The following is a 15,156-nucleotide window of genomic DNA, read 5'->3' as shown; positions in this document are numbered from 1 at the left end:
ATCCTATATTTATCAGGGGTCACCACAGTGGAATGAACCACCAACTCATTTATTTTATTTTATGCTCTATGGTGCATTTTCTTTATTTAAATTGTTGTTCACAAAAATTTATCACTTTTAATTTTAAGTGTAATTCTTGAATTTCCAACTGACATTACTAAAATTTATTTTATTTTATTTTTAATTTTGAAGTTTTAGAAAGTTGGTTGAGTTTTATCATATATATTACTAATACTGACTGCAATACTATAACATGTCTATATAGTATTATGCTTTTTATACTATTTTATTTTGTACTTTTTTTTACTATTTTATAGTATTTTATATATATTTCATTTTAGTTTGTTTTATTTAGTTTTGCAGTTTAAATGAACAAAAATTGCAACAAAATAAAGTTTAACAAAATGTAACATCTTATGGTTTTAGTTTTAGTAAGTACAATTAAAGCATAAGGAAATGCATGTCAAATGATTTTCAGATGTAAGAATTACTTTACAGTAATGAATAGCTCTGATTAATTTACATGCCAAAACTGCATCCAATCATATGTGAGCTTACGAAGGCATAATGAGTTTTCCCGAGCTTTTCTGCTCTTTTATATTTTATCAGTATGTTTACTTAAAATAAGCATTGTTTACTGTGTAAATGATGAACAGCCAGTTTTGCATGAACTGCTCAGTATTTGTTGCTGTTTATGTATGCAGAGTTTCTTTTGGGACAGTGATCAGTGTTTGGGTCAAGCCACAAGGTGTTTTTGCTCAGGTGGCCTGATGCTCTGTTTAATAAAAATAGATTTTTCTCAGGAAGAGTTAACATCAGAGGGTGCACTGGGTGGCACACTGCATCTTACACTCAGACTCACAGTATGAGTCAATATCAGTCCAGTCAGATCATTTCTGTTTGTACCCTGTAAACATTTGCCAAGCGCCCTGACTGCAGACTTCTGTGATCCTCAAACTGATCTCTTTTCATGTTCTCAGCCAACAAGCCCAAACCGTGGCTGGTTTGTGCCACCGTTTGGTGGAAACCCCTGGTGGGTGTACCTGGCAGCGTCTGTGCCGGCCCTGCTGGTCACCATCCTGCTCTTCATGGATCAGCAGATCACCGCTGTCATTGTCAATCGCAAGGAGCACAAGCTTAAGGTAGGCCTGCTGCGAGTCTGCTGTGAGACTCTGTCCCAAGCCAGATGGTTTATCACGCTCACTTTGAGCAATGCAGGACCACAGGAAACACTTGCAGTGCTGAGGGCGACTATATCGGGATATTTATAGCACGTTCCTTACAAATAAAACCCTGTAATATTTTGTCTGGAGCTCATGAATCAGCACTTGGAGTCAAAAATAGCATCATTCAAACAGATGCACGCCAAGGGGGAAAGTGTCATATAAATAATGCAGGAGCAGCGAAAGGGTTAGTTCGTCCTGAAATGACAATTTCTGCCATCATTCACTCAATCTAAACTCAAAAGATTGACATCCGGAACACAAATGAAGACATGTTGTTCCTCCATTCTAAACTTATTTATCTTACTTATTTTTAAAATTCACAGATATATACTGTATCTATATAACAATTAATCTATATATTGTATATAAATTAGATATATGAGATGAAAATAATCTTCTGATGTTGAATTAGTTTCTTACAGGTTTTGAACAGCACAAGGGACAGTGAATAATGAGAGGATTTACATTTTAGAGAGTGATCTAACCATGTAATATTGGTTGTATTTTAATAATTATATAATTTTTTTATGTTATGAATAATAGTCTACTATATGCATGTCGCCTATTGAGTACACCCCTCACATACAGTTGAAGTCAGAATGAACTGGATACAAATACTCATTTTCAAAAAGGGGTTTTCTCATTAATGCTGGGCACTGTATATGTTCTCATTCAATATTTTCACGTTCAATCTTGGTGCTTCAGAAGGTCATTTTATCCCACTGGCACACTGCTGGTCTACAAAGGCCAGATTCTGAATAGTGGAACAAAGAGGGATTGTGAATCAGACAAAAGCAAAGCTTTTATTCTCTTCTGGTCTGTAATGTGAGACTGGCCTCTAAACATTGGGGCCTGAGTAATGCTTCCCTGTGAAAGAACATTGTTGCCATCTCTATGAAGATTACACTGATCTGATGACCTATCGTATTGTACTTTTAAATTTATGTTTCAATGCAGCACTTAACAAGCCTAGTTGATTATTTAAAGGGACAGTTCACCCAAAAATGGTTGACTTTGTTGTTCTGGAGTGTCAGATTTACAGTGGCCCTAATTTTTTATGTTAAATGAAATACTATTTTCAGGCCATGTTTACTGGATGGCCACAGTCTTCCACTGCACCTTGGTTCAGCATTTGTTTCAAAGGATCCCTACCCTGTACTAAAATGGCGGCTCTATTGACGCCTATCCATTCAATAGACAACAACAGGGTAGACGACATCTAATGTAAATATCTATGATTGGCAACATTGGTGCTATTAGATGTGCCTTTTTGTATTTGCATGTGTTGTGATAATATGCATGCATGTGTGTTGTCAAACTGATGAAGATTTGTTTTCTTAACTTCCAATGTGTTCGATCTCTCTTAGCCACCAAACAGAATTAAGTATATAGGCTCTATTCTCTTCCGAAAGCAGTTAATCATTTGCATTTAAAGAGACAGGCACAAAAACAGCATTTTTTTCCACACACACCCAAAATAGGTTCAAATTTGACCAGTTATAAAACATTATTTGTCTGAGTTAAAACCTCACAGACACTTTCAGAAGACACCAGAGATTTATTTTTGGTTGAAGGGGAAAAAAGTTTCCCATAAAAGTTTCAGTCTTCGCAAATTAATGATGAAAATTTGATGCGTCGAAGTAACTTTGATGTGACATCACTTTAACTATGCATCACTTTAACTAAGTTCAAATTATTTATTAAATTCTCACTTTTAAAATGTAATATGTGAAATATTGGCATCAACCTTAACAATAAAATATATAAACAACACAAACTGTAGTGGTCAACAAGACATAGTCTACCACTATTATCAGCAATTATTGACAGAATTGGTATATTTTGACACAGTTGCCATTAATTGATCACGATTCCTCTGGTCTAATATCATTTTCTAACCACCTGCTTTTGTTTGTATGGTTTAGAAAGGTGCAGGCTATCATCTGGACCTTTTCTGGGTGGCTGTTCTGTTAGCGGTGTGCTCTTTCATGGGTCTGCCATGGTATGTGGCTGCAACAGTTATTTCCATCGCCCACATTGACAGCTTGAAGATGGAGACAGAGACCTCTGCCCCAGGAGAACAGCCCAAATTCTTAGGTGTCAGGTGAGTTCTATGGTGTATAAAAGATAAGAAGATTTCATCTGATCTCTGTGTATCTGTATTGTGTCAGTGTAACACTGAAGAATCTGACTATGACTATAAAGCTTTTATGTCTCTCATGGAGTACAGATTTGGGTGCTGCAGGGGGTCTGTTTAAAGGCTGAATGTTGGACTGAACTCCAGGAGGCTTTATTGATGCAGCTGTAAGCTGAACAAACTTTAAAAAGGCTCAATTGTGTTGAAGCCAGTGTTTAGGTTGTGTTTTTAACACTTCTCGGGTACAGTTAAAGGAGTAGTTAACCCAAAAATGAAAATGACCCCTTAATTTACTCACCCTTAAGCCATCCTCTGCGTATATGACTTTTTTTTTTCTCTCAGACAAAAACACAGTCAGAGTAGTTTTAGATTTTATTTTGGCTCTTCCATGCTGTATAATGGTGGTGGACGACGGCTTTTATTTTGAAGCTTAAAAAAACACATGAATCCATAATCAAACCTTAGCTATGGCCTTTGGTCACAGGTTATTTATTTACGGTCTGTTCCTAAAGTGCAGACCGAGATGGGAAAAAAGGCTTTTAAATTCGCATCACCTTTTGCATGGAATAATCTACAAAGTTGCCATTTAAAGTATTGATTTCATTAAATGCTTTTTAAAAGAAGATAAAGATTTAGAAATTGAAACACAGGCTTATACATATTTAGAATAATTTATTTATCAATGTGTGATTTTTGTTACCTGCTAATTGTTTTTGTTTGTTGTCTGTTAGGGCTATGTGACATGCATACTGCCTAATCTTGGCCAGGACGCTCTTGTAAAAGACATTTTTTAAATCACTGTGTCTTGGTAAAATAAAGGTTATTCAATTCAATTAAATTCACCTTTATTACTACAGCGCTTTTACAATGTGGATTGTGTCAAAGAAACTTTACATCATATATATATATATATATATATATATATATATATATATATATATATATATATATATATATATATATATATATATATATATATATATATATATATATATATATATATATATATATATATATATATATATATATACAGAATATTATATTGACACAGTGAATATAGTATATTGAAACAGTGTCAGTTCAGTTTTCAGAGTTTAGGTTCAGTTTAGCTCAGTTCAGTGTGGTTTAATATTCAATACTTAAGAGTCCAAACACTGAATAGCAAATCCATCGTTGCGCAGCTCTACACGTCCCGGACCATGCAAACCAGTGGCCACAGCAGCGAGGAAAAAACTTCCACCAATTAGCGAAAGTGAAGATAATAAAAATAATAATAATAATAATAATAATAATCAAACTAACCCATGTGAGAACTTTAATCACTAACCAAATGTCATGTTATGTGTAACACATACAGTATGACGTGTGACATAAGACAAGTAGACACATCTAAGCAGCTTTGTAAGCATAATATACTGTATCGTGTTATACAGTAAAGTCAAAGCTTTTAAAATCTTGTATGTTATCAACGCATTCTGTGATAAACAAACTGTGTGTGGTAAGTGGTTCCCTTGAGACGCGTCTATTCCCAGAGCATCCAGTGATTGGAGTTTATAATTGAAGTGTATTTTGGTACATTTTTTAATTTGCTTGGAACTCCTTTCATTTAGGAAAAAATGAAAAAGGCAATATTTAATCTAGAATGTAGTCATTCTATTATTGCTGATCTTTTGCTATCTAACTGCATGCTATGTAATGAAAATTAAAGGATAATCCCATAAAGGGATTTTCTTTTATTACTTTTATAACTTGATTTACAGAAGCTTTCTTAATAAAAAGCTTGGTGTGGTATTACAATGTGTGTTTTGATTTGTGTTTTTAAATATTACACAAGCTTATATTTTAGCTAACAGTGATAATTAAAATTGGAATTCGTTATTCATGTTTGTGGAGATGGTATCTAATGGGTCCAAGCTCTAAAAATGTCAGCTTATGTCACTGAACAAGCAGCTAAACTCTTAAGCTGCACCTGCGGGTCTGTCACCCTGATAATTGTACTGCAAGTCAGTGTTGATAGAAGCGTCTGCCAGCTGATGTGTTCCCATAATTAAAACAATTATATGCTGCATACGTGCTTGTCTCAAGATTGTATGGCTCTATGCATTAATGCTGTGTGCGGCTGCAAGTGGGCTCTGCTGAAAAAGCAAACCTATTAATTAGAAGTGGGTGTCCACAAATTATATGACTACAACTGTTTTTTTTTAAGAAACAAGTACTTTTATTGAGCTAGGATGCATTAAATCGATCAAACAGCTTTCTAATCATATTTATAATGTTAAATGTTAAAAATTCTGCCATAGTTTACCCACCCTTCACTTGTTCAAAACCTATTTGAGTTTTTTTTTTCCTCTGTTGAACACAAAATAATACATTTTAAAGAATGCTGGTTCCTTGGATCCATTGACTTCCATAGTAGGAACAAAATACTATGGAAGTCAATGGATCCCAGCAACCAGCATTTTCTAAAATATCTTATATCTTAAATGTCTATTCCTGGAGCTTCCAGCAATTGGAGTTTATAATTGTAATGTATTTTGGTCCATTTATTTTCCTTTTTTTATTTCCTTGGAACTATTTCCATTTTTTTTAAATGAAAAAGACAGTATTTAGTCTTAAATGTAGTCCGTCCATTATCTTATAAAGGTTTAAAACCAGATCAGTAAGAATACATTATGAGGTCATTTTAATTTTGGGGTGAGCTATCCCTTTAGGAGATTTCTATTTGAAATAGTCGTTACTATAGGCTTTGTATTCATCAGAGATTTGTTGACAGCAGCCACATCTTTAGGTATATTAGACAGAATAGCAGTGTTTAATATTGATATTAATAATAATTTATTTTTCTTGAGAAAAGCAGCATATTAGAATGCTTTACAATCACAAAAATAACTAACTTTTTAAAATATTTGAACGTAAAACAGTATAAATTGTATTTTTTACTTTGTTCACGTACATGACATCTTCAGGCCATTCACACAGAACATGTCTTTGCATCTAAAAACATTAAAGAATTAAACATTAACTGAAGCACAGTTACTGAGCGCCTGTAAACAAAAGCTCACAATGCTCCTCCTCCGAGTTCTTCTGATTGGTCCACTGCTTTGGAACTGACATTGATGAGCAGCACAGTATGAAAAGTTGAAATTCTGTTAACTTGAAACTTAAAACTTACTGTTCAAGTGCGAGGGGTTGCAAGATGCAAGCATAATGTTCAGGGTTGTGTTTACAATAAAACCAATGCCTAAGTAATGCATTGCAATGGAAACCCATCTTTTGTGTGAATTAGGCATGGGACGATAACCGGTTTCAAGGTTTACCGGAGTTTGGAAAAGTCAAGGTTTTAAAACAGCCAGAATTTTCTGTTATACCATTTCTAATGTGTATGTAAGTTTTTTTGTTTTTTTTATGTTTTTGTGTTGTAAAGAAATCTGTGTTTTTGAAACTAATGAAGGTACCAAAAGTCAATGAATGAGTTTAATTATTTAACCCAACATGTTTACTGTTCCAAAATATTATAAATGTTTTCTAAAATAAAATGTATTTTGTTGATTGTAGGAAAACGTTTTTTTTTTGTTTTTTTTCTCCCAGACAATTAAAATGAACCTTTTTTAGAGCAGTAATCACAATACCGTGATACTGTGAAACCGTGCTATTTTTATCCAAGGTTATCATACAATCAGAAAATTATACCAGCCCATGCCTAGTGTAAATGAGTGATTTTTGTGCAAATAGTGTCAGTTGAAATGTTGAAATGACGATAAATAAAATTCTGTTATCATTTCCTCTTTAGGGAACAAAGAGTCACTGGTGTCATGGTCTTCATTCTCACTGGCATTTCTGTCTTCATGTCTCCAGTTCTCAAGGTAAGATACATTTGTTAAAAACACTGCAGCATCTTTGTCTGTTCTGAATCTCACAATGGCTTTGAATGACTGAATGTTGCTTTCTCATAGTTCATACCCATGCCAGTGCTGTACGGAGTCTTCCTTTACATGGGTGTTGCATCACTCAATGGCGTGCAGGTGAGTTACCAACTGTCTAGTTTCATTTTTTTGAATGTAAAATTTTGAATATAAGAAAGTTTAGTTAAATCCATTCACATTTTAAATGCAGGATATTTCCATAAACAGTACATCTTAAAAATCTTAAGCTGGGCTGATTTAATTTTGTTTAACTTTAATTTAGCTGATTTAAGTGTTTAATTTTGGCCACAATTTAGTTATTCAAAGCAATTTTTAAATGCTTACATTCCTGTAATTTGATTGATATGTTTATTTATGGTGACCTTTAAAGGAAGGAGTTATTAAAAAAAATTATACTGATTAGAAGCACCAATAATTTAAGTGGTATAAATGTGTAGAAGGTGTGGGACCAAAAAAAAAACAAAAAAAAAAACTGGGTTTGATTTTCACAGACAAGATAGGTCATCAGCACATTCCCACTTTGCAGATTGACAGAACATGTGTCCCCTAAAGCAGCTGAAAATGCCAACGCTCTTCCAAAAATTCTCTGCTGTACACTTGAGAGCTTATTTCTGCACTGTGTTTAACTCAGAGTTGAACAATTTCCACCTGCCAGCACATTTAAAAAAACACTGGGTGCATGTCTGCATGATACTACATGTGAAACCTTCTTGTCTTAACACGACAACTACCAGAATGCTATAACTACTGTACTTGAATTACCATCGAAGTCATTCTGAATGTTATCATATAAAAGAGGTCATATTGTCACAGCATATTACATACAAAGCTTCTATTAAGATGTCAAAATAAAATTTAAATGTCTGTCATATGTAGTAATTTCATCACCCTAAAAATGTGATATTTGTGACATGACAGCCTATAAATGTATAGTTAGGCTATTTTAGATCACCTGCGAATGTTTGAGCCCCACTTTAATTTTTGCTTTCACAAGTATTTTTTTTTTTTACTGAATATGCTGTTTATCTGAAGTAAAGTTGTGTTTTTGCTATCAGAAAGTTATGTTTTTGTTATCAGGAAGTTGCTAGGCAACAGAGGCACACAAATTCAAAGTCACAGGGAAACCTTTTGTTGTTGCTAGATCAGATATGGTTGCAGCTGAAGTTAATGAAATTAATTTACAGTATTTATTAAATTTCCCATTAATTGTATTTTATTAACGTCTTCCCCACCCCAACCCTAAACCCAACTTTCACAGTAAAAATATTAATTATTGTTATACAGTGTCATAAAAAATGCTGCTGTATTGATGTGCACATCACACTATTAGCCGGCCGTGTATCCTATCTAGATTTTACCAAAATTAGCAGACACTGAAATGTACAGTATGCGTTGGGCGACGCAGTGGCGCAGTAGGTAGTGCTGTCGCCTCACAGCAAGAAGGTCACTGGTTCGAGCCTTGGTTGGGTCAGTTGGCGTTTCTGTGTGGAGTTTGCATGTTCTTCCTGTGCTTGCGTGGGTTTCCTACGGGTGCTCCAGTTTCCCCCACAGTCCAAAGACATGTGGTAAAGGTGAATTGGGTAGGCTGTATTGTCCATAGTGTATGAGTGTGAATGAGTGTGTATGGTTGTTTCCCAGTGATGGGCTGTGGCTGGAAGGGCATCTGCTGCGTAAAATCGTGCTGGATAGGTTGGCAGTTCATTCTGCTGTGGCGACCCGGATTAAGAAAGGGACTAAGCCGAAAAGAAAATGAATGAATGAATGAAATATATGCGGTCATTTAGAGCACTACGGTAGTTATAAGTAGAAATACTTATAGCTCTCTTGTGTTTAGTAATTTTAATAAAATAACAGCGTTAACAGTGTGTTCATTTATTCATTCATTCATTTTCTTTTCGGCTTAGTCCCTTTATTAATCTGGGGTTGCCTCAGAACCGCCAACTTATCCAGCACGTTTTCACGCAATGGATGCCCTTCCAGCCACAACCCATTACTAGAAACTTCCATTCACATTCATTCACACTCATACACTACGGACAATTTAGCCTAGCCAATTCACCTGTACCTAATGTTTTTGGACTTGTGGTTGAAAACGGAGCACCCGGAGGCTTGAACCAGCGAGGCTAACCCAGCCGAGGCTCGAACCAGCGACCTTCTTGCTGTGAGGCGACAGCACTACCTACTGCGCCACTGCGTCACCTTCAGTCAGATATATCTGTTTTATTTTAACTAAAATATTACAAATATTTCAAAAATTAAAAGTAGTCAAAGTAACTGCCTCTGTAGTTCTAGGGTTAAGAGCCTCATCTTACTACTGGTGTTCTAAACAATGTGCCACTCTCAGAGAAAGCAGCAGCCTTGGAAAAAAAGTGCTTTGGTGGAATTTTTTCTGCAAAAAGCTGGGACACACCAAGCCGACAGTCGGCCATTGGTTTAAATCAATCTGGCTAGTTTGTTTGGTGTGTTCCAAATGTCACATCTCCAGGTTAACCTCAGAGCATTTTGATCCAATTCAACATTTGAAATTGGCATTAGTCATCAGCTAAAGAGAGCACTCTGACTGGGAGGGGGATTTTGCGCCATTGTGCCAAATAATTTTTGAAATTATTCTTATAATTAAAATAAATAGTTTTTGTTAATGTTTATTTTGCATTTTATACGAGTTTAATATTTTATTTTATCAAATAAAAAAATATATACCACCTCTCCCACTCCATTGACCATTTGATTGAGTCGTTGCAGCTGGATATTATTTCGTTGCTTGGTAACAGTCGCATGTTTAACATGGAGAGAATAATGAAGAGATGTGGAGCGCAAACTAGGAAATAAGAAAAAAAGAACAAACAACGCCTTGAAATGAAAACTGCCATGACAAATTGGATAATAAGAGATTGGTAAGCTTAACCCAAACAATTTATATCAAACTTTTAATCAACTTCTAATGTTTTAAGGAGTGCCGGAGCCGTCATATCATTAATTATTCATTATCGTCACCTTGTCACTGCCTGGTTTTGTCCAGGTAGGGGGACAGTGATGCACGACCACTCTTAGACTGCATCCGAAATCGCACTTCCATACTGTATAGTATGTGAAAAGCAGTAGAATTCTATGGTCTAAAGCCATTGGGCTGACGTAAAGTTGACTTTATGCTGGACGCTTGATAGTCATAAATTTCTGGACAGTCAGCTTTAAAAGATGAATTTTTATTTACTGCATTTAAATATTGATTAAAGTAATAGTTATATAGTAAAGAGCAGCAAATGAATCTCAGTTTGATCCACTGTTTTGTTTGATAACAGAGGTGTGACTTCAAGAACGCGCATAATGAAAACACTAGTTTTGTTTACGCTCATTTAAGATAATATTAGTTGTGTTTTAGAATAAACCATGCTAAGATGTACATGTTTAAATATTATTATTATTTGTCAGTTCACACACCCGAATCTCAAAGTATTTGCTTTCATCCATCCTCAAATCATGTGTATATAAGTCGTCTTTATTTCTACGAAGCGCGTCTGTCAGTCAGCACTGTTATACTTGAATTGACTGATTCAGAGGCTGCATAAGGGCGGTGATAGATGCATAAAGCTTTACTGAAAAGGATGTGAATGCAGCCGTTTTTATAATAATTTCAACGTGCTGTCAATCCAAAATAATGCATTCTTTTGCCCTTTAGGACTACCACATCTATCATTTAGTTTTACAAATGATAGACAAAATGTAGTACAAAAAGTACGTTTGGCAAGGCATGTCAAGTTGAAAATGAAATAGAGAAGAAATTTAGGGTGTGATGAGATGTAATTCTTTGTAACTTAACATGCTTACTGTAATTATACTTTTACTACTTCATAGTATATCAGTTGTGTTCAGAACTGCGAAATGCATTTGTTTGAAATATGTTGATAAGGAAAAAAGTATCCTTAATTTATTGATGGAAGTATTTTGATACTGTTGGGGTGGTGGGGATGAAAATTTTAAACCCAAATACCCCTCAGTAAATGTGCCGTTGCGCCCCTGGTGATAATGGTACTAAAGGCTACCTTGTTTATGGTTTGCACGTTCTGGTTTTCCTTTGTGGAATGAGAAAACAGACTATTGCTCCCGCGGGGGCAGAAAACACTCTCATTTTAGACTGCTGCTGTCCGTTTGGTGTGTTCACCGACATGAGCCAAGGGTGCTAGTTTTTGGCATCTGACTCACTGTAATAATTCTGGCTTTGAACTGTAGTGTTTTCTCTCTGGTGAACAAGACATAAATCTTTCTTTCTGTTTTTTTTTTCACCTGATCCTCCGCTCTGCCTGTGCACATTCATGTTTGTTGAAGGAGGCATGGCTTTTGGACAGTGATTGTCCCAAGAGGGCAGAATCTTTAGCTTTAGCAGCTGCTTGCATCTCTGAAATCACCCCACCTTCAAAGCAAGAACCAATAGGGGCACAAAACCTGATGATGCAATAAGCAAGACAACTTCAAACCACCTCAGGGTAAATGTTGAAGTGAGTCATATGGACAGAACAACAATAAGAGAATTGCATTAAGTTATAAAGTGAAAAGGAGTGTTTGTGTTGCAGCCCAATGTATCATGAATGGGCCAACAAGAAATAAGCATTTCAAATACAGTCACTAATTCTAAAACATTGAAGTGAATATGTGGGGAATTTGTTTGAAATACTGATATATATATATATATATATATATATATATATATATATATATATATATATATATATATATATGAGTTTTGTTATCTTTAATTTCATGTTTACTAATGACAAGGATCTTCGTGTGTGTCCATTTTCATTCCTGATAGTCATACATTCTGACATTATGACAACTGAGTTCTTAAAGTGTGACATGAGAATCATGTTCATAGTCTGACAAGCAACACTAGTAAATAGCTATTAAAAATCAAATATGAACCCGACTTTAGTTAAAATAAGTGTATCTGGTGTAAAAAATAAAGTATTGCTCTTTGGTTCTCAGTTTATGGATCGGCTCAAACTGCTTCTGATGCCTGCCAAACACCAGCCAGACCTGATCTACCTTCGACACGTTCCTCTGAGAAAGGTCCATCTCTTCACCTTCGTCCAGCTGCTCTGTCTGGCTCTTCTCTGGGTCCTCAAGTCCACCGTGGCGGCCATCATCTTTCCTGTTATGGTTAGTCATCTCTTGTAGCCATTTCTTCATCTAAAAATCATCAGCTGTGGCCACACAAACTGAGAGCTCCAGGGCTTGTCAGTTGTTTACTGTAAATCTACTAAAAAGGAACAAAGCTACACTTAAAATTAGACATATGTTGATTTTCACTAATTTTATGTATTGAACATACACAATATAGGGGTACTTCAAAATACCTGTGAATAATTTTAGCATGCTTTTTAAGTGTATTATTGTTTTTGCAGTGGTGTTCATATTGACAATGCCAAATGTTTGAAGACATTCTTGATAGTTTTTATCTTATATTTATTATAATTTATATCATAATTTATATTTGCGCATGTTCTTCAGACCTACTACAATATTGACAAAAATTCTGTCTCTAGACTATTTTAGGGCTTTTGTACACTAATACAGTGTGATAAGGTTCCGTTTGTTAACGTAAGTTCTTTTAACTAAACTTATGATGAAAGGCTCTAAAGCTTTTCCTAATCTTAGGTGCTCTTTAACTAAGAAATTAACAACACCTATGATGAAAATCATCTTTTGTAAGCTGTTTAGACAGAACTGTGTGTAGTATAGTGTGTCCACAGTCATATTGGGGTGATATAAAGACAATTAGTTTCAAATTTTCCCGTCGTTAAAATAGAATCCAAATCCCTCCCATTTTGAGGCCCACCGCGTTGTGACGTATGAGTGCGGTTTCCTCGGCCATCAAATTGATTGACAGCCACGTATTAACGTGTCTCCATAGTAATGCATATAATCATATCAATAAGACAGGACATGCGCAAAGCAACTGGGATTAAAAGATCAGTTGAGCTCTCTGTGATCATCAATCATCATCAAATGTGATCAAGAATGAGCTTTACAAGTGTCAAACGTTTTTAAAACAGTGCATGTTTGTAAAGAATTACAGCAATTTTACCGTCTTTGCTTCACCACAACCGCATGCCAGTACAATTATAAAAGAACAAGGATTCAATCCTGGTTTGTAGACGTTAATTAAAGACAGCAGTGGATATTAATGTGTATCCTGTCACATTTGCCATGTAAAAACAGTGCAAAGGGGTAGAACTAGTCCTAAAGGCACAGTCAACAAAAACAGCTCCATTGTGTTCAGAGCAGAAAAATGCAATATTCTGAAAGGTATAATAAATAATCTGATGGGTTTGAGCTGAAACTTTACAGACACATTCTGGAGACACAAAAGACTCATCCTAAATCTTGAAAAAGGGGTAAAATAGGTGCCCTTTAATGAGGGTGTTTATGCAAGGATTAAGTTTACACGTATTAGCAAGTGCATGTGGGCGTATCCAGTTTCATATTTATGCAAGTTTTATATATATTGTTTTGAACACCCAATAGTATACTGTAGGTATATTTGCGAGTAATTTATAATTGTATATGTCATAATTGCCATTGATCTATGTTGGGAAAGATGGTTGGTGAACTACAGATCTGTGATGAACTACAATTCCCTGCATTCTGCTTTGCACACACCGGACTCCATTTCCATTAATCACACACACACACACACACACACACAATCACACACACACACACACACACACACACACACACACACACACACACACACACACACACACACACACACACACACACACACACACACACACACACACACACACACACACACACACACACACACAGCTGAGACCCGTTATCATGGATTGGACTATAAATAGATCTTGCTTGTCTGAGTGTTTGGATGTCATGTGGAGGTTTTGTTATGTCGATGTTCCAGAGCCTGAGTCTTGTTTGAGTTTTGTTTGTTTTTTTTCTGTTTGTTTATTTGATACTTTGTAAGACATCACGAAGACTGCATCATTAAATTTGCTCTTGAATCCTATCTTTTGTTCTCGTCTCATCATCGCATCGTGACAGAATGGAGTCCGATGTGTGCAAAGCAATGCATGGAATTGTAGTTCACCACAGGTCTGTGGTTCACCAACGATCTTTCCCAACATAGATCGATGGCAATCATGACAGTATATGCACATTTTGTGTATGTGTTGATAAGTTTGATTTAAGTTCTACACGGCACATAATTATTAACATTGTAACTGTAATAAACAGTAAATCTCACTGTTGATTTCAATCCTCTCACTAACATTTGCCATTTAGATTTTATTGTAAATTGTTACCTATTGTACTCTATAATACATTTTGCAATTTAATTTGTTTAAAACATTTGTTTACTCTGAACATGTATGCACAAAAAAGCTATGCGATTAGTATTTTTTTTTGGTTATTATACAGTACCTGTTAAAGTACCTTTTTTTGAAGATTAAATAAATATAATACCATATATCATGATGAAAACTTTAACAATTATTCACATCATGAACATTTGACACCGTCATAAGCCTACATACATTATCAGTCAGCAATAACATCTACAGACACTGAGGTGCAATATCTCTGCAATTCACATCTGTTGTATTGTATGTGCCAACTAAAAGGTCATCAATTGCTGTTGTCATTGGTCAGATCTTGGCTCTGGTAGCTGTGAGGAAGGCGCTGGACTATATTTTCTCTCAGCATGACCTCAGCTTCCTGGATGACGTCATACCCGAGAAGGACAAGAAAAAGAAGGAAGATGAGAAAAAAAAGAAAAAGAAGAAGCAAGGGAGCATTGACAGCGACATGGAAGATGTGAGTGCCCCGAAAAAGCTTTTGTTTTTGCATTAGT

The 15,156-nt window shown here is 35.4% G+C and overlaps 1 protein-coding gene across 17 annotated transcripts in view; it reads left to right on the top strand.

Annotated features, from left to right (window-relative positions):
• slc4a4a (solute carrier family 4 member 4a) overlaps positions 1-15,156 on the top strand; it is a 129,523-nt gene that overhangs the window by 106,424 nt on the left and 7,943 nt on the right. For all 17 annotated transcript variants that reach the window (XM_087252623.1, XM_087252628.1, XM_087252621.1 and 14 more), the window contains 6 exon segments: positions 981-1,142; positions 3,152-3,330; positions 7,154-7,226; positions 7,317-7,385; positions 12,267-12,440; positions 14,955-15,119. In XM_087252623.1, coding sequence (XP_087108749.1) covers positions 981-1,142; positions 3,152-3,330; positions 7,154-7,226; positions 7,317-7,385; positions 12,267-12,440; positions 14,955-15,119 — 822 coding nt within the window.

The sequence above is a fragment of the Danio rerio genome, chromosome 5, assembly GCF_052040795.2.
Source record: "Danio rerio strain M-AB ecotype USA chromosome 5, GRCz13ab, whole genome shotgun sequence".
NCBI classification, from domain to species: domain Eukaryota; kingdom Metazoa; phylum Chordata; class Actinopteri; order Cypriniformes; family Danionidae; genus Danio; species Danio rerio.
This window is presented reverse-complemented; position numbering and strand designations above follow the sequence as displayed.